This window comes from Carassius auratus, unplaced genomic scaffold (genome assembly GCF_003368295.1).
Source record: "Carassius auratus strain Wakin unplaced genomic scaffold, ASM336829v1 scaf_tig00215316, whole genome shotgun sequence".
NCBI lineage: Eukaryota > Metazoa > Chordata > Actinopteri > Cypriniformes > Cyprinidae > Carassius > Carassius auratus.
In genome coordinates, this window is record NW_020528035.1 from 1051945 (window position 1) to 1077802 (window position 25858).

A 25858-nucleotide genomic window follows, 5' to 3' on the forward strand; every position below is an offset into this window, starting at 1 on the left:
TCACATCCTTCTGGATTTTTATTATGGACATTAGATCGGTAAACACTTTATCATAGCATATCAGCTAACCTGCAGCTTCAAAACTGCCAAGGACAAAATTACGACCATGTTAGACCAGGCAATATAATTGATGGACTTAAAATTAAGCCATTGGTATTTGTTAATAAGTGGCAGCCATGCAGGCTGCAAAATAGCTGATGGGCAGACAGATGCTAGAACGGTTAATAGCGATGCTTTGTTCAAAAGGTAAAGAAAAAAAAAAATTAGTATACAACAGTGCAACAACAACAAAACAGCAAAAATCTGGAAACTCAACATCTGGTAACATGCTCTAATATTTCCTTTTCAGAAAAGAAAAATGGTCACATGCCCAACCACCAAACATTTCAATTTGAGATGGCCGTTTACCAGTTTTGTGTGCTAGAGAGGAAGCCAGGGTTGCTCAGGATTTCTTATTTTAGGAATTTCATTCCAAATGAATTAGGAATTCCTTTTTTGTGATTTGCTTGGATTCAACATTGTGCTTGTTCACAAGACCATTCTTTATGAGGGGTAAAAACATCTTGCTTCAGTAGGGAAAACTCTGATTTGCATCTGTAATTCTTCAGTAGAGTCTTTGAAAAAGGAAAATTGCGATGGGTTTTCCTTTATTCTGAACGGCTAAGGGAACAATTTCTCTTATTCAGCACCAATGAGATTCCATTTAAGAGTTCAAAATATGGAAAGTCTACCATCAAATAAAAATGCTTGAAGTTTCAGTGGCTTCAAATGCTGGTCGTTTTCCAAATCCAATCCAGTCTTGCGTTTTCTTCTCAAAGTTGGTGGTTAAACTGGTAGCGTCACTTTTGAGGTGAGGGTCCTTTGTGAAAAAGGTAGATTGGTCTCTGAAAGCCTAGGAGAAGACAAACTGAGGGTTAGGAATATTTACATTATATCAGAATATCATAGGGAGGAACTAAAGGCTTTTCAAAAAGCACGGACCTCTAGAATAATTTTGTGATGTTCCAATGAGCTCATAACTGGAGAAGCCCACTTCAGTAGTCAGGTAGGAGGAGAAATGGTCGGGTTTTAACCGGATGCTGTGGTAATTCTTAAAGATGGTCTCCTGAGAAATTAAACGATAATACAATAAAATGCATGTGGTTAAAATACAAGAAGAACACAACTTGAAAATGCTCCAATGTATGACAAAATGCTTAATTACACTTTTAAAACTGCATATTTCAGCTTGAAATTCTATGATGCATGCACAAAGCCATAAACTTACAATAAACTACACTGAACACTTATATTGCTATTGCATTTGTGCCTAGGACAACTAGGCGAAAGCTAGAGATTAAGGTTTACAAAGTATTAAATATGGTCACTTTTCTTATAAAAACGCATTGATTTGTTTCAAGAAAGCCTTCGTTAACCCCCTGGATCAATGTGGAGCTCTTTTTGTGATGTATGGAAGAGCCAGGATATTTTTATATATATTTTCAATTGTATTCATCTGAAAGAAGAAAAATCATATACACCTCCAATGGCCTGAGGGTGAGTAAATCATGAGATTATCCCTTTAAGTTTCATTTTATCTACTTTTACTATATCTATATTAAATCAAATATTAAAACAAAATCAGATCACTATTTTGCTCACAGGACACACGTTTGAGAAACATGTTAACACAATGTTTGAACATCACAAGTTTTGTCTGACCATTTGGCTGAATGTATACAATAAACAACAAAAAAGGAGGTGGGGTGGGCTTACAGTGAGTTTCTTTCTCTTGCCATAGGAGTTCCAGGGCTGGGGCTCTAAAATGAAGAGTCCTCCTGGCCGCAGGTGCTTGTATACTCTCTTGAAGAGCCGTTTGAGTCCTGCATCACCCCAGTTCAAGTGGACCCATTTTGTCACACTCAAACACAGGATCACATCGTACTCTTCTGTTTGTGTCTGCAGCAACATATCACTTTCCAGCACGTAGTTGCCCTGTGCAGGTCAGACAGACAGAGGATTATGAAAACGGACAGACAGGTGCTGCATGCCTAACACATCAACAGTTACCATGTCACACCTATTTCATAAGTTACCTCCAAGATGCTAAGGTGCAAAGCGGTTGCCTTAGCAATGCTGTTTGGTCTCTAATTGGTTCAAAGTGTTTTCAAGCTAAAGGCTTTAATGTTATTGGATGAGAACGTATATGCATGCTCTCATAAAAGCATAACCAGACAACAGATTAAAGACCTAGATCACACCAGTACATCTTTAGCTATGCTGCACAATTACTTTCTGGATGTACTTCATTTAAAGGCGGAGCTATTAAAATAAATATTATCATTACTTCTTGACACAAATGTGCGCTTTAAACAGAAAAGGCTTCATAAAAAAAGTCGTTAGTAGCTAAAACTAATATAAACAACAGGCTTGCATGTATCTGCTGTGTAGCGCAGAACATTTCTTGAATTCATTGTTTTTCACTACTCAGCTAGTATGATTTACTGCTGCGATGCCATTCTGCTCAAATATGAGTGCATGTATGATGTATGAACATTTTATGTTGTATTGTATAGTTTATTGTATATTATATTATGTACATTACATTTTAAGACCCATTTATACAACACCTCATACAACACAGATTGTTAGAAAGCAGCTTTACATGAATAAACCATTGCAAAATTCATCAGTTATGAAACAAATTCATTTTCAGCTGAGAAGCAGCTTTACAAAAGACAATGGTGTTTTTATTCAGCTCAATGCTGATTTTATACATAAAGATGATAACGTCAGGCATACTTGATACAGCAATTTGATTTGGAGCAAAACATACATGTCCAGTAAACATGAATTACAAATAAAAAAGCAGCAGCAAAAAAACAAAAAAAACATCTTACCTTGACAAAGGTCACGTTGGCAGGGAAATCTCCAGGAGGGAGACTGTTTGTGATCATCTCAGGCAAAGGGGGGCCAGCTATGGGTCCTCTTGAGATCCGGAGGGAGACGGGGAATGAACGCTTTCCATCAGGGAGACCTGCCGAAGGTTCTTCTTCCATTTTCCAACTCCTCTCTCGCTGATCAGCCTCTGTGGTTTTATTCTCCCTTTCTTCTCGATCAACTTCCATTCCTTTTTCCACCATGCATTCATTCGCTTTGTCCACATGCTTTGTTTTGTTCTCATCCCTCTCCTCTTTTACAACAAAACTCTCTCCATCTTTCTCTTTCCTCTGACTCTTTTCTTCCACTAAATCTCCCTCAATCCTCTCCTTCCCTTCCCCTCGATTCCCCTCCCCATTTTCCCCAGAACGGCGGGCCTGCTGTGTGCGAACCTCGGAGAGGTAGTGGCGTATATTTTGCCAAGCAGCATGTATCAGCGCTGCGTCGATATCCAAGCCCACAATCCGCGCCGGTCGACAATTTTTGGCGACTGATAGAGTCAGGTGGCCGGTGTTGCAACCCAGATCTAATACCTCCTTCCCTCTAAACCATTCGGGATCCATAACACGGATACGAGGATCCTCGCTCAGCCCTGGGTTCCTATAACCATAGTATTTGTTATAGTTGCCATACTGGAACTTCTTTTTAGTCTGTTGTGGAATCTGGTTGCTGTTGCTTTGTGACCTCCAATGGTTTTGATGCTGTTGAGGCCTCTGGGCAGCTCCGCTATGAGAGCCCATTCCTGGGGTGTGAGAGGGCTGAAAATGCCTCCCAGATCTCGGACCCCAATTTCTCATGCTATTAGAACTGTCTGCATTCTCCAATTTGTTTCCGGCGCGCCTGCGTTTTCGCTGCCTGCTTGATGGAGGGTTGGTGGGGTTTGTAGATGAAGGTGCGGTTGATATATCAATGGTTTTCTCCTTCACCTCACTGCCATTTGTGGCTAAATTAGGCTTATTTGAACACTGCGCCTCAAGATTAGAGTCCAATAGCGGTTGGTCCTCAGGAACAAGTTTGTTTGCTACAGCTCCTGAGTGCGAATGCGTTAAAGAGACCGTTGTTGTTCCCTCATCTTGTCCTGCTGCACAGCCATTAGACTCTGGTAAATCCATCTGTGTGACTATTCCTTCGCCTGAAACTCTTCCAGTGCTCGCTCCATGGTGCTTGTTCCGATGTCTTCGCCTGCCACTTTTCAGGGGAGACACCAACAGACTACTGTCCCCTGCACTGGGGCAGTTGAGATTCAGGGGGTCTGTGATATCTCTGGGTATCAGGATCTCTACAGGGTCTCTGCTTTTGGCTGGCAATGGTGAGGATTTGGGCGTCTCTGCGTTGAGAGCCCGGTTCACCTCTTCATCCAAAAGACTGTTAAGGTTGAGCGGGTCAAAAATGTTCCCGCCCAGCAGGAAATTGGTAGGCAGGACGGACTCGCTCTCAGAGTTGGCACGCCGTCGTCGTTTACCATAACCAGGGTGTTTGAAACCAGCGCTCATCGTGCTGCGGCGCTTATTGACTTTCTGTTGTTGAGGTTTGGGCTGCTGGGTGCCATTTTGAGTTTCTGTAGACGATTCCACCCCAACAACCCCTCTGTCACTTGGAGTATTGTTATCTGGGGAAGCGGTTTTCTCTCTGTGTTCCAGTGATGTCTCACTTCCTGCCTCTTCCCCAGTCTCTTTGCTGAGGTTTATAACTGTGCTGTTCCCAGACAGATGGGGAACACTGGTATCGTTTCTAGTAAGTTCTGAGTACTGTTGGGAAGTGGGGTCTGTTTGCCCCTCACAAGATAAAACAGTTTCTTTGTCAAATGACATCTCGATCATATTTCAGGTTGACGCTGGAGGACACATGGATCTGAAATGAAATCAACAAGCAATCATCCACAAAGCAAAAACACACAAAAGAGGATTCACTAGATCATTACTATACTACTTAAAACATGGTAGGCTACTGCAAGCTGCATCCTGCTAGAATTTACCATTTAGATCAAAGCCTAAAAGCCTTTTTATTTTATATTTGTTGTTTTATTTTTTTTATCTATTATTATTTTTATTAAATAAACTGAATTGATTCTATGTAGTGTCCGGTCCTATGAATGTATGTGATAATCTTCTGCAAATTACATTGTTATATCTCATATAGTATTGTATCAAATATATGAAAGAAAGAAAGAAAGAAAGAAAGAAAGAAAGAAAGAAAGAAAGAAAGAAAGATCAAAATAGATCTTTAAAGTTTCCAAGAGGAAAATTTTGATTTCCAAATTGAAAAAAAGCTTGTAATTTCATTTAACTATCCAGTAACAAGGACATTAATAAATGAAATAAAAACAGTGCTCTGCTCATAACAATATTAAACACATTTATACATATATACACATTTATATAGTTATAAAATCATGTTTATAAATCCATGTAGAAATACCGTTATAAAAGACTAATTACACTGAACAGTACGGCTGCACAATTAATCGAATTACTAATCGCGATTACATTTATGGATGGCATAATTACTTAACGTTAATCGTTCAAAGATGCAATTAATCTTTCAACAAGTCCACTTATGTTATTATGCACGCTTACGATGTTTTTTTTTTTTTACTTTCTACGTGTTACCTTAAGGGTTTTTCCATAGTTTTAATTTTAGTTTTAGTATAACAATTTAATACCATTCATATTTATCATATTTGATGCTTAATACTATATAAAAGCACTAAAAGTTTTTCAGTTAACGTAGTGTTTTCAGTTTTTTTCACATAAAATACGGCATGCAGTGGCATCAAACAATGATATAAACATTGTTCATTATAAATTGGGATAATGAATAATCGCAATTACAATTTCAAGGGAAAAATCGACAATTATTTTATCATAATCGTGCAGCCCTACTGAACAGAGAAAATGGCATTTGCACATATACACAGAACTTAACATTGCCAGACGCTTTAGTGTCAGTGTGCATAAAGAAAGTAAATGTTAGGGCTGCATTCGCAAAACGTCCACCCACCTTCAGTGGCAGCGTCCTGCCTCCTCAACACTGCTGTTATTATTGATACTTTTTCCAAACCCCGCCTTCCAAGCGTCATTCATGAATAATACATAACAGTCAAATTTCCAAGAAGAAAATAGAAGAGAGAAAACGTAGAGATACTTAAACAGGCTCAATGCTGCGCTCAACACACAGCCCGAGGCTCTAACTCTCTCCGCCCTCTCTTAAAGGAACACAGCCCAGTGCCTGCCTCCCTCTCCAGCGGACGAGAAAAACCCCACAACAGCCTGGTCAGTGTAGCGACTGCTGTCCTTGCACATCCTGCACTCAAAGCGCCAGTACGCACAGCTGTCCGCTGATGTCAGGTTCACAATCAAAATAATGGATTCAGGACACACCCCTTAAAATAAAGCTTAGTGAAATACAAACGAACTCTATTTTAGAATATCGGCAGGCTGTGTGGAGGTACTGATCACAATGCTCGTATTCTATTTATGTTTCTAGCCCCTAACTGATCGGTTAAACTACTGCTCTTACTCGACTGAACTTTCTAATGAGCTGCAGAACCTCGCTATGAGGAACGGGGCTTTCAGTGCTTTATATATCGCGAGCGCCTGTTGACGTCGCGATGAGCAGCTGAACCGGCCAATAGTACACGCGTGTTCCAGACACTCTCGTTCCACTGTCCAATCATGGAATATGTAGGGAGGGATTAGCCTAGATTCTACTTTTTAGACGCCCTAAGTATGTGCCTGCTCATAAAAGTCAACGTCACTAAACTGGCTTCATTGCCTCACGAATTGTGCGGCAACCTCGTTAAATCTCCCGTATATTACGCATGTTAAATTTTTTGTGCATTATAATAAGATAGTGGTTTTGTTCATGTGTGTTTTGGGCTGTTGTTTACACACTGTACACTTCCTCACAGGCAAGCACAAGATGACCTATAGCTTTTCTATCCAGCATGTAAATAAACGACATTTTTGATAGTTGACTGACAGGCAGTAACCTCAAATGCACACTCTGCAACTGAAGACTAATTATTTATGCAGCACTAGTCGCTTTACGACGGCGGTTGCTTGTATTTGACTATGATTAGGCTATAAGCAGAAGCATTGTGGTTCCCGCCCCCGCGTGTGGTTGCTGTGCAAGGCATATTTGAGTGACTGGGATTTGTAGTCCTAGTGCGCTTACTCGCGCATATTTGTGTAGTCCTCGAGAAGAACGTATGTAAATGAAAAAAGAAACTTCTATAATTGTTAGAACAACTCAGAAACAAAATTATAGACATTTACCATCACAAACAGTTAATCCTGCTTAGGTATCAGCTCCAGTAGTCATAAAAAATATAAATGTACTTGGACGCAGTAGGCTATGTCTTAAAGATTTCCCGAAATGCTATAAGGTAAATAATATATCAAGCGAGTTCTTGTTCCTATTGTTGTAGCTATAACGTGACAGTTTTGATGCATTTTCCGTTTGAACTTTGTAGGAGTTGGATACATTATTACAGTAAGTCTCTTTGACCAGCAGAGGGCAAAAATACTTATAGTAGACACATGACACATTACTGGGGCGCGTTGTAATAGGCCTTCAAATAATAGAGCTGTTCATAAAACAGCGAACGATATTTAGGAGCTGAACACGCAGCGCCAGGTGGATCCTGGGGAGAAGGAAAAAATGGAGCATCGAATAATTAAGTAGGAATATTTGTGTGAATAAATGTGTAAGAATAGGAAAATCAAAAACATGTTTTTTTCATGTCTTAACATTTTTAGAGCATTAAAAATAATGTAAAATATATATATTTCATTCATAAGTTATGCTATGTCCTGGGTAAAGGACATCGGGACTCAATTTCTTAATAATAATAATAATAATAATAATAATAATAAAGACAAGAATGAAAATGCGTAGGCAAAAATAATAGATTTTTTTAATCACCAATACATGTTAAGTTTTCAATTAATTAATTTTATTTATTTATTTTTATTTATATATATATTTTTTTTTTTTTTGCCAAACTTTTTATAAAGATGAGTCTCAACTATTTCATAACAGAATACCATTTTTCTTTCTGGAAAACGTGTGTAAAATGGCCATAAACAGGTTTTCACATTATATAAAATGTATGTAAACTAAATCTACTTTGCATATTAATGTGTTTTTGGGGCAACATGTAATGAAAAAAGAATTGTAATAATGTGAGTAATAATTGACAAGATTTTCATAATATATAATATTTCATAGAATACTGAAATATAATTTCTTTGCCTGTTTATTTGTTTTGTCTTCCAAAATGTGTAATAAACAGTCCTGGTGTCCACATATGATATGAAATCAACGTCCTGTTTGGTTACAGAAAGTCATATTTTGGTTTTAAAAACCCATAACATTTTCCTGAGATGCTGATTTATGACACAGAATTTAAAAATTAGTCAGATTCAAATGATAATTACAAAATATTATCATGTTTCCATAAGAGTGACACTAAATTAATTTCAAACATTTTTCAAGACCAAGGAGAGGGAGTGGTCATGCTTAAACATCCAATCATTTGGTATCTCTGACAAGCCCTGAATGTGTTCTGTACAGGACATCCAGACTTAAAACGGTGTCATGTACAGTCTCAGAGAAATTCACAAATAAATAATGTCCTCATATGAGGCTCAGGGTCTTAAGAGGTTAAAAAAAAAACCATGACTGCATAACAAATAGGTGGTGGTATGCACACAGGATGCATGCCAAAAAATTGGAAGAAGAAGAAGAAAACATGGCCTACAAATATTTTCATTAATAAATTTTATATATTCATAAATGCATTAATTTGCCCTGCTCAGATGTTTATGAAATATGTATTTGTACTAAGAAAAATAAACCTTTATACATAATTGATTGGCAAAGTGCATGCAATTGGGGTTTGTATTCATTTTTGAAAGCAAAATAAAAAATCCTGCAAGATGAAACACAATTTGTTAATGGACTTTTGACTCACAATAATTACTGTGCTTGACAACTAGGCCCAGTTGCTCTGTGTCATCTGTACACTAACAGATGTTTTCTGCAGATTGATTTATTGGTTGGTGACATGTCATGCAGTGATAGCAGTGTCCTGCAGCATGATTTGTTTGTGTGTTTATTTGTTTGTTTGTTTCTTGCTCCTTGAAATGTCCACAATCGGAGGAATATAATATAATATAATATAATATAATATAATATAATATAATATAATATAATTAGAGGTGGGCATAGATTAATTTTTTTAATCTAGATTAATCTCACTGTGATCTTGAAATTAATCTAGATTAATCTAGATTAAAATGGCTAATTCGAATTCTGCCGAAGGCATTCAGAATATGTGTGTTACCCAAATAAAATTGACAAACAGTAAGTCTTTGAGAAAGGGTTTATCAAGCTAGGTGGCATTAGAAAAAAAGCTTGTCTCCTGTTTCCAAAATGCATCACAAAGTGCTTGAAAAAGCTGTAAACTAATTCCACATTGCACAAGGTGCAAACAACATTAATCCTGTTTCACACCAATGTTTAAGTTTTTTTTTTTTTTTCAAGTTTGTAGGTGTCAAGGTACAGAAACCAAATAATAGCACTGGATAGTCTTCAATGTAAAAATGAAATATACAATCAAACCTACATTTATTCAGACACCTTCAACATTTCTCACATTATTACAGTTTTGCTATGTATATAAAAAATTATATCTGGTTTCTGAATAATTTTTGGTTTGACTGTTAAAACTACAAAGAAATTCAGTCAAGAGCAGTGAGTGATTTTCATTTTCATTTTCTTGGATTAACATTACAGCAGCCAGTAGCTAAATTAGGCGCGGTCACTTTAAGAGACGATGAACGCATCCAATATAATACACATCACATTTTTTTCCTCAACTGTTTACTTTCACTTAAGAAATAACTGAGTTTCCAAGGTGGATGCGAGCGCGAGCCCTGAACACCAGAACACCGTGGTGTTGAATTTGGCTCTTTCGCATCTTTTTGTTTGTTCAAACTACGATTTGCATTTGTTCGTTCGGGTGCAGGAAGAACTTCGAGGAGAACTTCGCAGAAGAGAGCTCGGTTCAGTGTCGCTGTCCGTGATACGCGTCTCTCTCTCTTTCTCTCTCTCTCTCTCGTGCGCACCTAACAGCACGCGCTACTCTGTTCAGCTTTTCCGCGTCTAGTTTTTGGATGCTTTAATGTTTAAATCGACAAGCGGTACGGCTTAACAACACGTGAGAAAGATAAGCTTTCGTGACGATGCGCAGCAGTGGCCCGTCAACTGTCCTGTCATCTTTTTAGGCTGTCCTCAGCCAGTCGGTTATATAAAATATCAAGGTGAAAGTCATCATAGCTTGCTTAGTATAGACCCAGCTCCCAACCCAACTTTGAGAATAGATTAACGGCGATATTTTTTTTATCGCCCGATAAGAGTCTCGCGTTAACGCAGCACGTTAACGGCGATAACGGCCCACCACTAAATATAATATAATATAATATAATATAATATAATATAATATAATATAATATAATATAATATAATATAAAATATATTTTATATTTGAGTGTATTTTAAAATGTAGCTTATTCTTGTAATGCAAAGCTGAATTTCCAGCATCATTATTCTAATCTTTAGTGTCACATGATCCTTCAGAAATCATTCTAATTTGTTGATTTGATTGATTCTCAATTATCATCAGTTATTATTGGTACTTGGTTATCAATATTCATATTATCAATGTTGAAAACCGTTCAAAAAATTGGTAAAATAATTTGTAACTTAATTTTTTTTGTTGTTGTTGCTGAAATCGTGTTACAGCTTCTAGGTGAGTATACGATCATTCATATAAAACATAAAAAAATCTTGACACTATGAATTATTAAGCTTTGTTTATTTCCTGTAGTGGATAGATAGATAGATAGATATATAGATAGATAGATAGATAGACAGACAGATAGATAGATAGATAGATAGATAGATAGATAGATAGATAGATAGATAGATAGATAGATAGATAGATAGATAGATAGATAGATTAACAAAATTATATATATATATTTCGTGAAAAAAGTACAATTAATTTAAAATGTACAATAGGGAACAAATAAATATATTAAACAATTTGTATACAATAAGTCATGTGCGTTTACCACAAAGCTATTAATGTACACATGCTCAGGATACTCGCTTCCATGTCTTTTCCATGTGAAGCCCAGCCTCTTCACAAGCATCCTCAACTCCTGCTGAACTCTGATGGGAAGCTGTTGCTTTGAGTCACTAAGTGTTTTGAGTTTTGCTCACCAGGGCCTCCACAAAGACTGTGGCTGGTTCTGGAACAAAGATCTTCTAAGACTCTGGGGTTGGCAGGAGGGAGACGAGCCAGTGGGTTGCACTGGAGTGGGGGAGCCCACCGAGGCCTGAACATGAGGTCCCGGGGCTACAGGCTGAGCAGTGACTGAGAAACTGATAGAGGATGATGATGATGAAGATGAAGAGTCACTAGAGAGTGGAGAGATGGTGGGAGGGAAAGGGAAATGGCAGGGGACAGAGAGGTATGTGGGAGAGCTGGAGAAGGGCGGAGAGCTACTTGTGTAACAAGGAGAGGGTGGAGGAGAGAGGGAGTATGGAGGGGAGAGGTAGGGATGTGTCATGGCCTGTCCAGTGGGATGAAGCATAAAAGACTGAGGATACAAACTACTGGTGTAGGAAAATGGCTCTGTGCTGGTTCTCATGGGTCCTATCGCATGGACATCCGTCCTGCATGTCATCTCCGCATTTGGGATCCATGGACGGTGGGCAGCTTGGCTGGAAACTCTACACTGGGAAAGAGTACTGCTGTAGGAGTCAAGGTGGTGACACAGGCCTTGAACGAAGCTGTCTCGCTGGGAAGGCTCTACACATTCGATGAAGCTTGCCAAACGGGAGATACACTCCTTAAAACCGGCTTTGTAGATAGGATTGGAGGGCATCTGCTTCTGGACATTGATGGGCTCGGGGACTGAAGCGAAGGGAATATGGGGTGTCCTCAAGAACAGAGTCGGAGCGTTAGCATCATGTGGGTCTGAGTCTTTGTTGCCTGAGGCGGAGGGTGAGGTTAAGGAGAGCAGAGGCATGAAGGTATAAAAAGGTGTGTGGGGAAGGGGGGGTAAAGTGGAGTGTTCAGGTGAGATAGAGAAAAACATGAGATGTTGATTTAGTCGTAGGTTTAGGGTTGTTATTGAAAATTCATTCAAAGGAACGTTTGAGAACAGAATCAAGATATAGATAAAAAAATTAAGTTAAAGGAGTTAAAGGAGGATTTTAAGAGATGGGTTTAGTTTATTGATTGTAAAAATTAGAAGTCAGAGAGTGAAGTTTATGGAGTTATTTTGGGTTAGATTTAGGAATTGAGAATAATAAAAACAGGAGGGGAGAGAGAAAGAGACAGACACAATCAATTAGAATCATCAAACTTAGAGGCATTATGTGCAACTCAAATCGATTAGCACAATAATAGTGTTTATAAAATAGGGGTATAAAGCAAGCCCAGTTTTGAAAAATTACTCGATTATAGACAGAAAACTTACCTTGACTGGGCCTCTCTCTCGCAACTGTGACTTTTGTCCGAATGTATTCAACAGTTAATTCCAGAATTTCAGCCTTCTCCAGTTTAGGGTTTTGAAGTCGCTGTAAAAGTGATTATTCATTATGTTACTGAAACATTTCATTACGCTATGTTTAATTATATATGTATTAAAAGGAAGAGATGGATTTAAATTATATATATAAATCTTACCGTGTCTAGAGTGTTATCCAGGAGAAGCTGTCGCAGCTCATCTAAACGCTGATTAATCCGGTCTCTCCGTTTCTTCTCTATAACCGGCTTCAAGATCTAGACGAATTGCATTACATATTTAATTTACATTTTAAATGGAAAGCCATGAAACTTTAGTTTGAAAGAAAAGAAACAATTTAGTAGGCCTAATATTAAAATACAAAATCCCACGATATTATAAAAATGTCCATTGAGAAAGAATAAGGCCTATAACAGAGAAACCATGCATTTAACTACTCACTCTTTTCGTTGGTCGTCGACTTGCCATTTTTGGAGTAACCATGATCTGCTGAAAATGTATATTCCCCTTGGTCTGTGTTTCTCAAGAAAATTCTTCTACTGTGGTAAATGTCCTCGCAAACTCTCCTTTTATTGGGGATGCTGGCTTGTCATTGGTGACAAGGTGTCAATGACGTTTCTAACCGTATGGTCGGATCCCCCTTATGGTCGTATTAATATATTCCAAGATAAGAAACTATAAATCCATTAAGTTGACAGTTACCACACATTTTGTTCCAGCGAACGTATTTAACAGTAAAATATTACAACAGTTCTGTCTTATATGAAGCTTTATGTGTGGATATTAACACAATGAAAACTGCATATATCTCTACTGTCATTAGAAGATTGCTTAGAATAACCAGTAATGTAGTCATAGAACGCTTATGATTTCATGGACTCGTTTGTTCGTTTTATTGCGCCAATAAGTCAATACAAAGCCATTTCAGTGTATTTTGAAAGCAAACTTGACACTCAGTTTGCCAACACGCTCCTCCCTTTCACAGATTACGACCTCAAGCCCACCAGATATAACTATATGGTTTACAAACATATATGTTTCACTTTTCCTGAAAGCTTGTGTTTTGATATAATTCTTGACGATAAAAGTTGATAAATATATATATATATATATATATATATATATATATATATATATATATATATATATAATTTTTTTATTATTATTATTATTTTTATTCAATTCAATTCAAGTTTATATGTATAGCGCTTTTTAAAAAACAAATCGTTACAAAGCAACTTTACAGAAAATTATGTTTCTGTATTACTTTTAGCTTCAGATGCCATAGGCTATATTTTGTTCAGTGACCTACATGACAGATAGCTAATGTTGCTCTATTCTCACACTATTTGTTTTGTTTTAAAGCGTATTTTCGTATAACCAAAAACCCTGTGTATGTGCTATGGGACACTTCAGATTTTTCTCGTGGGAACAGAATATTTTGGCACAACAGATGTGTAAAAACGAACACACTCACACCAACACCGCCAGACTCAAACATCTCGGAAACGCTTAGAATTTCATTAGATGCTCAACGATTTTCGTGCATTGCCTTCACACCTGAAGCGGATCGACACTCGTATCGATGCAGTGCAAAAACGAATAAACGCCAAATAAACATAGCCTAGGTAACTGGTCTGAACTTAAAATGCGTAATTCAGTATGTATACTTTATATGCATATAGCCTGAAAGCTAACTATGTTCATAATTGTTAGTCTAAAGCTTTATTATGCTGGCTTGTTCCGAGTTTCCGCTGTTTATTGTGATGTATTGTATTGTGAGTGTTAATTTTTTAATTTACCATGCTGTTAATGTTCTATAATAAGGTTTTGAAAGTGATGTGATTGTTTGTGTGATCACTTTGCTTGTAGAAAGTTATGACAGACCAAAATCAGTGATGTATTGTATTGTGAGTGTTCTTTCAACAATAAAATATTTAATAATTCTAAAGTATATAAAATAAATATTGACAAATATTTCTCAAGGAGAAAAGCAATCGATGTTGCAAAACGCCACTTGATAATCTTTGGCATTGCCTACAATTAAAAACAATGTCAAATCGAAGACATGATGCTCTTCATAAATTGACAATTTTGCCTATATATATTATTGGCCTGTATACATTTTTGACCCCTGCATGGGCATCATGACCAACCTTAAGGAATATCCCGTGGGAAAGTTTAATGTTTGGTAGAGCAGAGTGGTGGCACCTTTGCTCATAATTCCATTATGATTATTATGATTCTTTTGACAAGTCTGTTTAACAGTCAATTTGGCGCTGGCGAGAATAATTGTAGCCTAATCAGAACATGGTCAAGACATGGCGTGAAATGGGCAAGCTTACAAAACTAATCAAACAATTATAAATTGGCTTTTAGGTCGCCTCAATATGAAGTTGTTTTTTCTATGCATAGAAATTATTCTATACTGCAACACTTTGTATATTCAATATACAAAGTGTTGCAGTATAGAATCATTTCACCTTTTTCAATGCAAAACCATTAAGAAACCATGTTGGTTCCTACGTCCGCACAGTCTGATGGCCGTCGACCAGTTAGCGCACGGTCACCTGCTGGACCATACTGGATAACAGAGCAAACGGGCACGTGGAAACTTTTGGCACCTGAACGCCTGTTCAATAGAGGTGTGAATTAGCCACGCTTTCAGGCATGCTGTGAGCACGTGTCGTCTGAATGGACAAGTCCTGGGCAAGTAAACGTGATCAAAAATTCTAGTACAATGACCCATAGCCTAACAGAGAGAATATTAAAATGGACCCGGCTGATGGAGGAGTAGCATTAAGAAGAATTCTTAAATATAATTTATCAGGGAACGATCAGCTCAACCAGTTGAACTTGGTTGAAATTTTGCCGACATGTCTAGGAGTTTGTCCCACCAACATGAAAATTTCGTAAAATCTGAAAATTAAAGATTTGAAAATGTTACATTTTGTAAATGCATGGATTCATAAATGCTCAGAATTATAAGGACTATTCAGTTATAAAAGAAAAACATGTAATGACACGCGATGAGGATCATTAAGAGGCTGATGTTAGTGACCACTTGACCTAGTGCTGGATGGCAAATAGACCTTTAGTTCTGTATCGATATAAAGAAACACTATAGTAGCCTATACGTGAATCCAGAGATGTTTAAACACAAGTATATATTTATATATGTGTGTGTGTGTGGGTGTGTGCACGCGCGCTTGTTTGTGTGTGTCAGGGGTTGCCCACTAGGGGACCTCAGTAAACTTCCCATTGTGCTGCAAGATAGGCCTAGCTCATATGTTGATAAAGATCCACCTTAGGTTTATAATATCATACAAATCAGTAATGCCGAACGTTCCGATTTCGCTCTAAAGAAGCACTTTGATTTCATATGTATTAAGATATTAAGGTAAAATACACGTGGTCTTTATGAAAATGTATAATAAATGTGACTTTTCCGAAAATAAAACCTACTAAATTAAAACTATTTCAAAGACAATAAAAAGTCAATAAAAATATCTGAATATGTGCTATTGAGCCAATGAAATAAGGTAAGTTTGTCACTATTCATAAAAATGGTTGTAAACACCAGATTAGTGTCCAACAGAGCCTTTTGGGGCTATAAAGAACTTTTTTTTTAATCTTGATTTCATATTAGTATAGGCTATTTTAAAATATTATCAATTAGCCTAATATTACGTTGCTTTTGCCCCTCTTTCTGCCTGAGCTTACTAAACCCTAAATAACCATATTGTGTCAATTAGGTATTTTTTATTAGGCTACTGATATGGGTAATCAGCAAAAATGACAAGGCTTTAACAACAATTATAACTCAATATTGATGTAAATAAATTATCAAATAAAACACAAGACAGAAACACAAAATAGATAATAAAGATCAAGTTCCAGTTAAAGTCCTTTATGGTATAGTGGGTATGGTGTAATTTATTGGCAGGTGTTACATGTATTAAAACTTTTTAAAAGTCGAAAAAAAAATTAAGCTACGTGACTTTGGGGGAAAAAGGGGGAATAAAGAACCAAAATATAGAACCTTTTTTGCATTAATAATTTTGTCATTTTGCATAAACCGAAGTAGGCTACATATAGCCTACGTTTTCCCGTTTTGTTCGAGAGAAAATTTCTCAGAAATAAAACACACATTTTAACAAATTATTTAGTAATTATGAAAAACGTTTATGTTTAGCCTATTTATTTATTTTATTGCTTATGCGCTTAATGATTTGAGGCACAGTTTACTGGGAGTGCGATTCCCGTGGGAAACTGCAGTTCGTTTAGAAGTGAAAGACCACACGTCCTTCTCTGTGTGAAGCTATTCTTATTCTGGTTCTTTTAACACATCTTATTAATACCAAATGTGTGTCGGTGAACTTGTGTTCTGGAAAAACGAAACATCATCGCTACTTGATCGAGATATATAAAAAATCATAAATATAGGCTACAATTTCCATATTGCTGCTTTGATTGAAGCGTGGGTGACAGGCTGTTCTGGGATTGCATTTGTTTATTTGGATTCCATGAAGAACATGGAATTTAATGAACTTCATCTTTCAAAATAAATGTAAAGACAGTTAATAATTTCCTTAGTTCTACCATTGGTTCAAGACGAGAGGGGAACAGAGTCACGTGACAGTGATGAAGCTCATATGTGTTTGCAGTCAGGGGCGCTGCACAAGATCCCGGGCCCTATGCATAGGCAGTCCTAATGGGCCCCCCTTCCCTTGAAAATATATATTCCAGACTTTTTAAGGGCCCTCTTTTCCTTTGGGGCCCTGGTAATCAGTAGGCTACTGGTTTTATCCCCAGTCCAGCGCCCCTGTTTGCAGTACACAAGCCATGGACTTATAAGACAGATGACTCCACTGTTTGAACGTCTCTCTCTCAAACGCGCACACTCACACACACTCGACGCGCAAAACTCCGCATTTGTATATTCAATAGCAAATAAACTAATAAAAAAAATCCAGTTCAAAAAGCAGCTTACTGTACAGTATGTCTCGAATACTGTCTGTATAAACGTGCAGAGAGTAAAGCCCATATGCAACAATCGCGTCCTTTTCCGCATCTCGCGACACTGAATTTGAGTCCTGCGCAGAACACAAAACTGATGGAATCTGCTCCAGTGCAGTGTCTGGATATAAAACCTTCAGATGACGCACAGCTTATTTTTCCATCGTTTTAACTTAGAGTGAAACCACACATGAGCGGCTTTCTCGCACTGTACAAGTTATCCAGTTCATACAGCGCGTGTCCTGAAAATAGATGTCACCCCCGTAAATAGGCCTAACTGTATTGTGTGAACGTAAAAGTAAAAATTACGCCTGTAATTTCAAAGTGAAGATTTACAATAAAGTTTAATCTATTCTAAGTGTTCTTATTAAAATGTTATTCGCTTAGCCTAGTTAAAATTATTACTGAAAGGTTCCATGAGGGACCCAAAATGTTTCCAAAATCTATATAAAAAACCCTTTTTGGAAAGTTTATTTTTAACAGAACTGGATTATTTTTTGGGCGCGTGTGTAAATATTTAAAACTTGACAAACAAGAGGCAGGCCTATTTGTCAGAGTGTTATGATGGGAACCAGCTATTAACCACGCTCTCAGTAACACGGACTGCAGGCACCTCGACTCTTTTTATTACCTGTCAGAATTTGTACATTTTCTCTGAGCACAGAGATGATTCCCAGTTCCCACGCTTCACTCCACGAGAACTCTAGAGCAGACTGTGTTCACATATAGTCGTCATTTTCATCACGTCGGAGGTGTTTGCGATCAGCCATTTACAAATTGCCGTCCACCAGGTCATGAATTTAGTGTGATATTGTGTAAGTTTCACGGTGATATTCTTTCCTATAAGACTGTTAAAAAGTTTTTTCTCCATGGTTTTCTTCAGATTGTACTCAGCGACTCTCATTAAACCTTTGCATACACAAGTTGAAGATTAAAGCAAATGGCACGTGCAGGGCCATTATAGTGCGAGGGTCGATGTGTTTGCTCGCACATGAGAAAAGAGCAGACGAGACGAGGATACTATGGTGTATCGGTAGTCTATGGGTCGGCTGGCTTGCGTTAGACTACTAATAGTGGACACTCTTGCTGTCTTGTTTGCAATGAAGAACCCCAAGAAAATTATTTGACAATGTTACAATGATAGAAAATGTCACAACGTGCATATAGTGAGGTTTCCCCGATCTGAGAGTAACTTTAATTCGGTTAGGCTTTTATTACAGGGATGTCGCACAAAGGGCATCCAAAGGTCGTGCAATTGTGTAAATATTTAAAATTCGCCCATAACCAATAGGCAATCATTTCAAAAGTGCTACGATGGGAACAAGCTTCTAGCCACGCTCTCTTAGTAACACGAACAGCTTACATCTCACCTAGTAACACGGAGAGACACCTCCTTTTTTATTACCTGTTAGAATTTGTACATTATCAGCAGACAAAGAGAAGGTTCCCACGCTACTCTTTACAGGGCCGTGCACAGACATTTTGAGGGGCAGTGGCCTAAACCAAAAAAAGGGGCACTAAGGGGGTGATTGCTTGTTAACACAAATTATCCAGTTATTACAAAATGTACAATTAAAAAAGAAGACAGTACACGCTCAAATACATTTCAGACTTTATTGTAGAAGTTTTGATAGAACATCACAATTACACATTACTGATACTTTTTTATATTTACTTGTTCCATTTACAGCAACACATTTTTATTTGGTACTATGTCCTGAAAGATCTTAATAACTAAATTTTTTATGATTCATAATTACACATTGGTGATAATAAACTATTTACCGTCCGTTTTACATTTTGGTATTTACCTTTTCCTTTTACAGCAAAACCTTTCTATTTGGTACCATGTCCTGAAAGATCTTAATAACCTCATCTTTTATGATTGGGATGTCTTTTTCAATGGCCAGAAGCAGAAGATCAGAGAGTCGTTCTTGTCCACACGCATTACGAAGTTTCGTTTTCACCAGCTTCAACTTCGAGAATGAGCGTTCAACAGTGGCTGTTGAGACAGGTAGTGTTCCAAAGATTTTCAGCAGCTTAAAAAGTGTTGGAAACACAACATGAGCATCAAAATCCTTAAATGTTTCCAAAATTGCACGGGCACTCATTTGTGAGCATGTGAATGAAGAGTGGAAAACTCTAAGCTCAGTTCGCAGCTGTTCCTCCTCCTCTTGAAATCCGTAAAACTCACAGAGAGTATGGGCAGCTTTAAGTGCTTCAGCATCTGCAGTGTCTTTCCACTTTGATGGCTCAATCAAACAATGCAGTGACATCACAATTTTGTCAGTGTTCCCCTTCCCTTGAAATCGCCTGTGGAGTTCCTGAATCAGGGAATCCAAAAAAGTGAAGTACATCCTTCCTCTGTAGTACTCCTCTAAAGTCTGTGGCTGGTGGTCCTCTGTTGCTGATGTGGAGCAGTACTTAAACTTTGTTGGTACTTTCCGCCGCCTTGCTTGTCCTGGAATCTCTTCAGGCACACTGATCCCTCTTGTCTCTGCTTGAATGGTAGCATAGTGAAATATTTCTTTGAATTGCTCTTCAGTCCTCAGTGTGTTCATTCTGCTTATGACACCATTTACAACAGTGTATGCTGCTGCCAAGTCCAAGTCTTGCCGCTGAAGAGCATTTGAAGCAACTGCTGTTTCCATGAATATTGGAGTTGTTATCTCCAAGCAAAGAATAAATTCAAAGTTAATGCTGTGCAACAGCATGTGTGCATCCCCTGCTGCCAGATCAGGTGGCTCAGACTTGGTCAGATCTTCCAGGAATTGCACAACTGCAGGGAGGCATTTTCTGAGAGTCCTGAGGGCTGTTTCCCTGCAGGTCCATCGGGTGTCTGAGAGCTTCTGTAGCTCAAGGGGACGCTGGCCAGGATTCATGGCTTGCTGTGTTTGAACAAAAGCTGCATGTCGTTTTGTGGAGTTGGCAATGAAGGTGTAAAGTTTTTCAACTACTGTAAAAAAACTGACAAAGTGAATGCTTGACTTTGCACTCTCCACTAATACAAGATTCAAACAATGAGCATGGCAATGAACATATAATGCCTTTTCATTTTGCTTTTGTATTCTGGACTGTAGTCCTTTGTAAGGCCCACTCATGTTGGCTGCTCCATCATAACCCTGACCATGGATGTCCTCAACTTTCAGCTGGTTCTCCTTTAGCAAGTTCATTACTAGGTTTTCAAGCTGTTCTCCTGTTGTTGACTGAACATCACAGAGCTGAATGAAGCGCTCCTTTATGGTCATGTCATGTACATAACGTACCACAAAGCACACCTGTTCGATGTGTGATACATCAGTAGTCTCATCAAGTAAAATTGAAAATATTGACGCTTCCCTTACTTCTTTCAGTATTTCCTGTTTCACATAAATAGCCATTGCTCTAATTAGGTCATTTTGTATTCGGTTTGAGAGGAGAGACACCTGAGGTTTTTTACATGATGCTTGTTTTTCTTTGATGTTGTCAAGATGAAGCTTAAGGACACTGTCATATTGGCCAACCAACTCTACAAGCTCTAAGAAATTTCCTTTGTTTGAACTTGAGAGGCTTTCATTGTCACCTCTGAATGGCATGCCTTGTTTCGCTAAGTACAATATAATATCAATCAGTCGGTAGATAATCTCCCTGTTTTTTTGCTTTTCTATTTCTTTGGCTGCTTGCATCTCAAAGTCGGCCTTTTCCAATGCTGTATCCAATGCTTTTCTTTTAAATGCATTCCACCGAATCATGCCTAGCATGTGTGACTCTGTCCTGCTATGCTCCTTAATTTTTCCTTTGGCTTGCTTCCATAAACTTAACCCCACTGACTTCCAACCTGTCCTGCTCTTATATTTTTCATCATTCATGAAAAGCCTACAGCTGAAACAGTACATAGCATCATTCTCAGGAGAATACTCTAACCAGGGGTGTTCTTCATACCACTGTCCCTGAAACGAACGTCCTTGATCATTTTTTGGGAATAGCAAAATTGGACGACAGGGTCCTACTGAATTTGAAAATTTTGTGAAGGCCACATTGTATGTTACATTGTATTTCTTTACATGAGCAGGATCTGATGGATTTTGTAACTGAAGCAAAAACTCAAAGTCTTCTGGCTTTTTCTCCCTTGTATACATGGCTGTGGCTGCCTCACTCTCCATTTCTTCCTGTTCTGCATCTGTCTCCTCCCTCTCTGTCTCATTGTATTGCCTTTCTTTCTCATTCTGAACTTTTTCTGTCTCTGGCTCAGTTCCAAGACCTTCACTTTTACTCCGTTGAATTGATTCTGAGGCATTTTCATCTTAATATAGAGAATGAATAACAAACCTGTTACAATCATATTTTAAATACAATTGTTAGGCTTTAGTGCTAATTAAATGTATGTTCTTGTAATATAATTACTCTTCCATTCAAATAATTTAATGTCTATCTTTCTTGTTATAAAACTCTAGCATATTCAGAATCCTTTATTGTCAGCCAGTTTAACAACACTTACCTGTAAGTGTCTGATTTGGCTGATGCTGAATGGGCTCTCCCTCACTCTCTGAGCCTGCCTCTGCCTCATCTTCAATGGAGTAATAAGTAATAGACATTTAATTTCATATTAGCATACAGCCTAAATCTATATATACAACTCATTTAGAGCCTATGATGTGTTAGTCTCAACTAAGACAAGTGATTATAATGGGAGATATACTTACAATAATTAAACAGACAAACTGTCTGCTAACTGTTCTATATGATGATTTACCTGCTGGCTTGCTGGAGCTTTGAATCCATGTTTGCAATGTTGAACTGCCTTTAGCAGCCTCCCTTCTCTCTTTCTCTCTCTGTCTCTGTCTTCTTTTTTGTGAAGGCATTGTTTTTTTGTTGTTTTTTATGGTTGTCTTGTCTACAAAGTGTGCCAACAACAGAGAATGTAGTTATTTGTATTAGATCTGATCTGATCGAGAGTACAATTATAATTTGATTAGACAAGCAGCTTCTTAGAACGTGGATATGTTGTACGAGTTGTAGAAGACCAAGAGCACAAAACATTACCGACATAAATACAAAAAAAAAGAAAAAAAAAAAGACTAATTTCGCAGATTCAACCGCTGTCTTGCAGCCTACCTGTTAATGCGACAGCTTTCGTGAACTGTCGTGTTCACAAGCGCCGCAGACACATACTGTGAGTGATGCTGCGGAGTGCGGAGCGAGCGGGAAAACCTGGAGCGGATTCGCGGAATCAACGGAAGGCTTTGAGCGGAGCGGTGGGGAAAAGGGGCACCTCAGTCGATGAGGGCAGAGGGGCAGTGGCTCTGGCCACCGGGCCACCCCCCTGTGCACGGCCCTGACTCTTTAGTAGGCATGTAAGTGCATGAGAAAAGCAGACAGCGTTCACATAGTCTCAAGGTTGAGTGTTTTGACATATAACTTGCGTCTCTGCATCAGTTCATTAACTTACTGCTATAACTTAGCCTTTTGGAGATGAAGTTCATATGATCACAGGTAAATGTCTTTGTTTTATCTTTTAACTTTTCCTTTCTTTGAAACGCATATCCCCAAAAGTAATATCAGTAAAATAATCATGAGTGATTATCAGTGGTCTTGAGTCATGCAATGACATTACCAAAGGACATACAGAGGACAGCAAAGATGGCAGCTGATTGGACTGAGCAAGTGGTGACCATTTTTTTCTCTCTTGCTGGTCATGTCCAAGAACCTAATAGCCAACTGGGCTGTCCAGTGAACAAACGGCCGTAAATTTCTACGGGAACCATCAGGCTAGACACGTTCTATCTTGTTAAATCAATCCTTGCAGTTTGGAGGGCGTTGAGCGAATTTTTTGGCGATAAAGAAGAAGAGATGTATCTTCAGAAAATTAATTAACAAGATTCACATAGGCTAGTGATTTCAGTGCCATGAATAATCAAGAAACCAGGGTTGCTTGCATTTCACATGCGCGCTCTTAAAAATGCACACGTTTCAAATTCACTCACTCTTGCGTTGTTCACAGGTGTGAAGTTGCCACGCGGCACGCGCCCACCTGAATTATAAAGAGGTGTGAGCACACGTTTCCTTGCGACCCCCTAATGATTCACACCCATATGCTATAACTTTGAGTCCTTGAGCAAAACACACATATTATTTATAAAAGTGCAGTCACAAGACTGACACTATGAAAATACAATTGTTCCTTTTATTACGCATAGAGTGCAAACACTTGCCCTGTTCTTTTCTCGATTTTAAAATCCTTTTAAATAAGGCGCGTTTGAATCTTTAACATTACCAATAATCCTATCAAGGGTCATTTAAACATAAACAATAAAACCACTGTGACATAAGCTTTATTTGTTGTTGAGTTACTGTTTCAAGCTGCTTTACATATTTGGCACATGTCGGCTTATTAGGAATGTGAAATATAAAGTATGCTAAATAGCCTAAATTTCGAACCAAGCTGATGCACAGCTAGACGCACATATAATGCAACAGTGGAAATAAGAATTTGAAAAGTAAAAGAAAGTAGCTCATGTCTGTCCAGCGGCGCGTGAGCTATTGATATTCACGTCTACTGTCAGCATGACACTTATTTTCTCATGCACACACGTGCCTACGGAAGTCTAGGTGTCAGTGAGCGTGCTCCATCAGACCTTTTGATCTAAGGCTGCCCTTAATGTCTCAGTGCAGATTAAATGTTAGCTAACTACAGTCAACTGCACAAACGTAATTGGAAAAAAAATAAGTAGGCCTATTTCAAATAAATATGTAAGGCCAACACACTAGATAGCCCTAATGCGAACACGTTTTAATGACCTCGATCTAATGTTTTAAACTTCTGTCCGTCTCTAATATTAAATGTACACAAATATATGAGCTTTAATATTATAATGACTTTCAATATTATACCCTATATATTTTTACTGTTTAGTTCTTAGGTTTTTAGCTGTGAACAAATAGTGCATTAAAGCACTGCCCCTCTATGATTGGTCTGTGACAGAGAGTGGGCGTGGCTTGTCAACCACGCGCCGAAGGCTTATAAATACGTGCGCTCAGCTTCAGCATGGCATCTCACACTTGTCAGTGCGCGTTGAAGATAGTTCTTTTCCAGCATACTTTATAGAAGACAACTTGGACCTTTAAAGGATTGTATCATCTCTACTACTGTTTGGAGTAAACGTGGAATGAAAATCCTCAGAGATACTCAGACCATTAAAATGGACAGAAAGGTAAATATATATCTTTTTCTGTGCATTCTAACAAACAGAGGTCACACTCAGCAGACTGGCATGTGTATTTTAATATAACCTGACCTGTCCACTGACATTGGTCTTTTTTGTTTCCTGCAGCTGTTAAAACCTCAGGTAGAAAGACAAAGAAGAGAAAGGATGAATCGGAGTCTGGAGAGCCTGAGAACACTGCTTCTGCAAGGCCCTGAGCATAATGTAATAATAACATACTTTTTAATTTCTCAGCATAATGTCATCTTTTAGTTATAGATCTATGTTCCCAGCTAAGATTGATTTTCTAAATCCTCCTCTCATATTTTTGCAGAGTCCCACTCAAAGGAGAATAGAGAAAGCAGAGATCCTGGAATACACCGTCCTGTTTTTGCAAAACTCTGTCGCTCAGGCCAAGAAAGCAATAGATGTAAAAGGAGGAGAAAAGTGTCAGTTTATGGACGGCTTTTCATCGTGTCTTCAGAACGCGGCCCGCTTCCTGTCAGATGAAGGTAAGGCCCGTGGACAGGGTGGTTCAGTAACTGCTATACTGTGTCAGCGTCTGAGCCAGCCATGTGTGTCATCCACCATCCGAGTGCCTGTCAGAATCCAGAACTCATCCAGAAAGCAGGTTCCAGATTCAAATGCACAGCATCATCTGCAGCAGAACTCTGTCTGCAAACAAGGACTTCCAACAGCTTGCAGAAATGTTTTGCCACATCTGAACAGGATTCCATTCAGAAGCACAGACTCCAACACACTGCACACAGCTCCACCATCCTCTCAACACCAGACACCAGTCAGCCAGGCAGTCTGGAGGCCTTGGCCTTGAGACACATTTACAGAGAAATGGACTCAATATACTGGGCTTGTGTAATCATTAAACATGGTTCATCTCTTTTAAATTATAGGCCGCAGAGAGACATGTTTATTTCCAAAAATGTTGTTTAATGATTTTATCATTTGACATCACATTGGAATTGTAAAATGTGTAAATAGTGTATGATAAATTATGCAATATATTTTTTACACAGATTTTTTTTGGTCTTTTTTTTTTTCTTTTTTTGCATGATATGTACTGGGTGTATGATCATTTGTAATACATAGCCGATGTATGTATTCTTCTATTTTGCA

General features: G+C 38.2%; 4 protein-coding genes across 5 annotated transcripts; 1 reads left to right on the forward strand and 3 right to left on the reverse strand.

The window, feature by feature from the left end:
- mepcea (methylphosphate capping enzyme a) lies at positions 1–6467 on the reverse strand. 2 transcript variants are annotated; one of them, XM_026259930.1, is made up of 5 exons: positions 6064–6467; positions 2880–4770; positions 1756–1974; positions 982–1105; positions 1–892 (listed from the first exon to the last, which is right to left on the reverse strand). In XM_026259930.1, the coding sequence occupies exons 2-5, from the start codon at positions 4737–4739 to the stop codon at positions 840–842; spliced, it is 2256 nt and encodes a 751-aa protein (XP_026115715.1). In that variant the 5' UTR covers positions 4740–4770; positions 6064–6467; the 3' UTR covers positions 1–839. The 2 variants fall into 2 exon arrangements, with proteins under 2 accessions (XP_026115715.1, XP_026115714.1); XM_026259929.1 differs by having other exon boundaries at positions 5920–6467.
- A 4456-nt stretch (positions 6468–10923) lies between these two features.
- her1 (hairy-related 1) lies at positions 10924–13072 on the reverse strand. The gene is made up of 4 exons (XM_026259981.1): positions 12966–13072; positions 12686–12781; positions 12477–12576; positions 10924–11986 (listed from the first exon to the last, which is right to left on the reverse strand). Exons 1-4 carry the CDS (start codon positions 13005–13007, stop codon positions 11208–11210), a joined length of 1017 nt encoding a protein of 338 aa, XP_026115766.1. The 5' UTR covers positions 13008–13072; the 3' UTR covers positions 10924–11207.
- A 6071-nt stretch (positions 13073–19143) lies between these two features.
- On the reverse strand, positions 19144–22508 carry LOC113094311 (MAP7 domain-containing protein 1-like). The gene is made up of 4 exons (XM_026260033.1): positions 22276–22508; positions 22021–22089; positions 21562–21825; positions 19144–19239 (listed from the first exon to the last, which is right to left on the reverse strand). The coding sequence occupies exons 1-4, from the start codon at positions 22382–22384 to the stop codon at positions 19157–19159; spliced, it is 525 nt and encodes a 174-aa protein (XP_026115818.1). The 5' UTR covers positions 22385–22508; the 3' UTR covers positions 19144–19156.
- A 1905-nt stretch (positions 22509–24413) lies between these two features.
- her7 (hairy and enhancer of split related-7) lies at positions 24414–25858 on the forward strand. The gene is made up of 3 exons (XM_026259968.1): positions 24414–24733; positions 24854–24949; positions 25059–25858. Exons 1-3 carry the CDS (start codon positions 24689–24691, stop codon positions 25554–25556), a joined length of 639 nt encoding a protein of 212 aa, XP_026115753.1. The 5' UTR covers positions 24414–24688; the 3' UTR covers positions 25557–25858.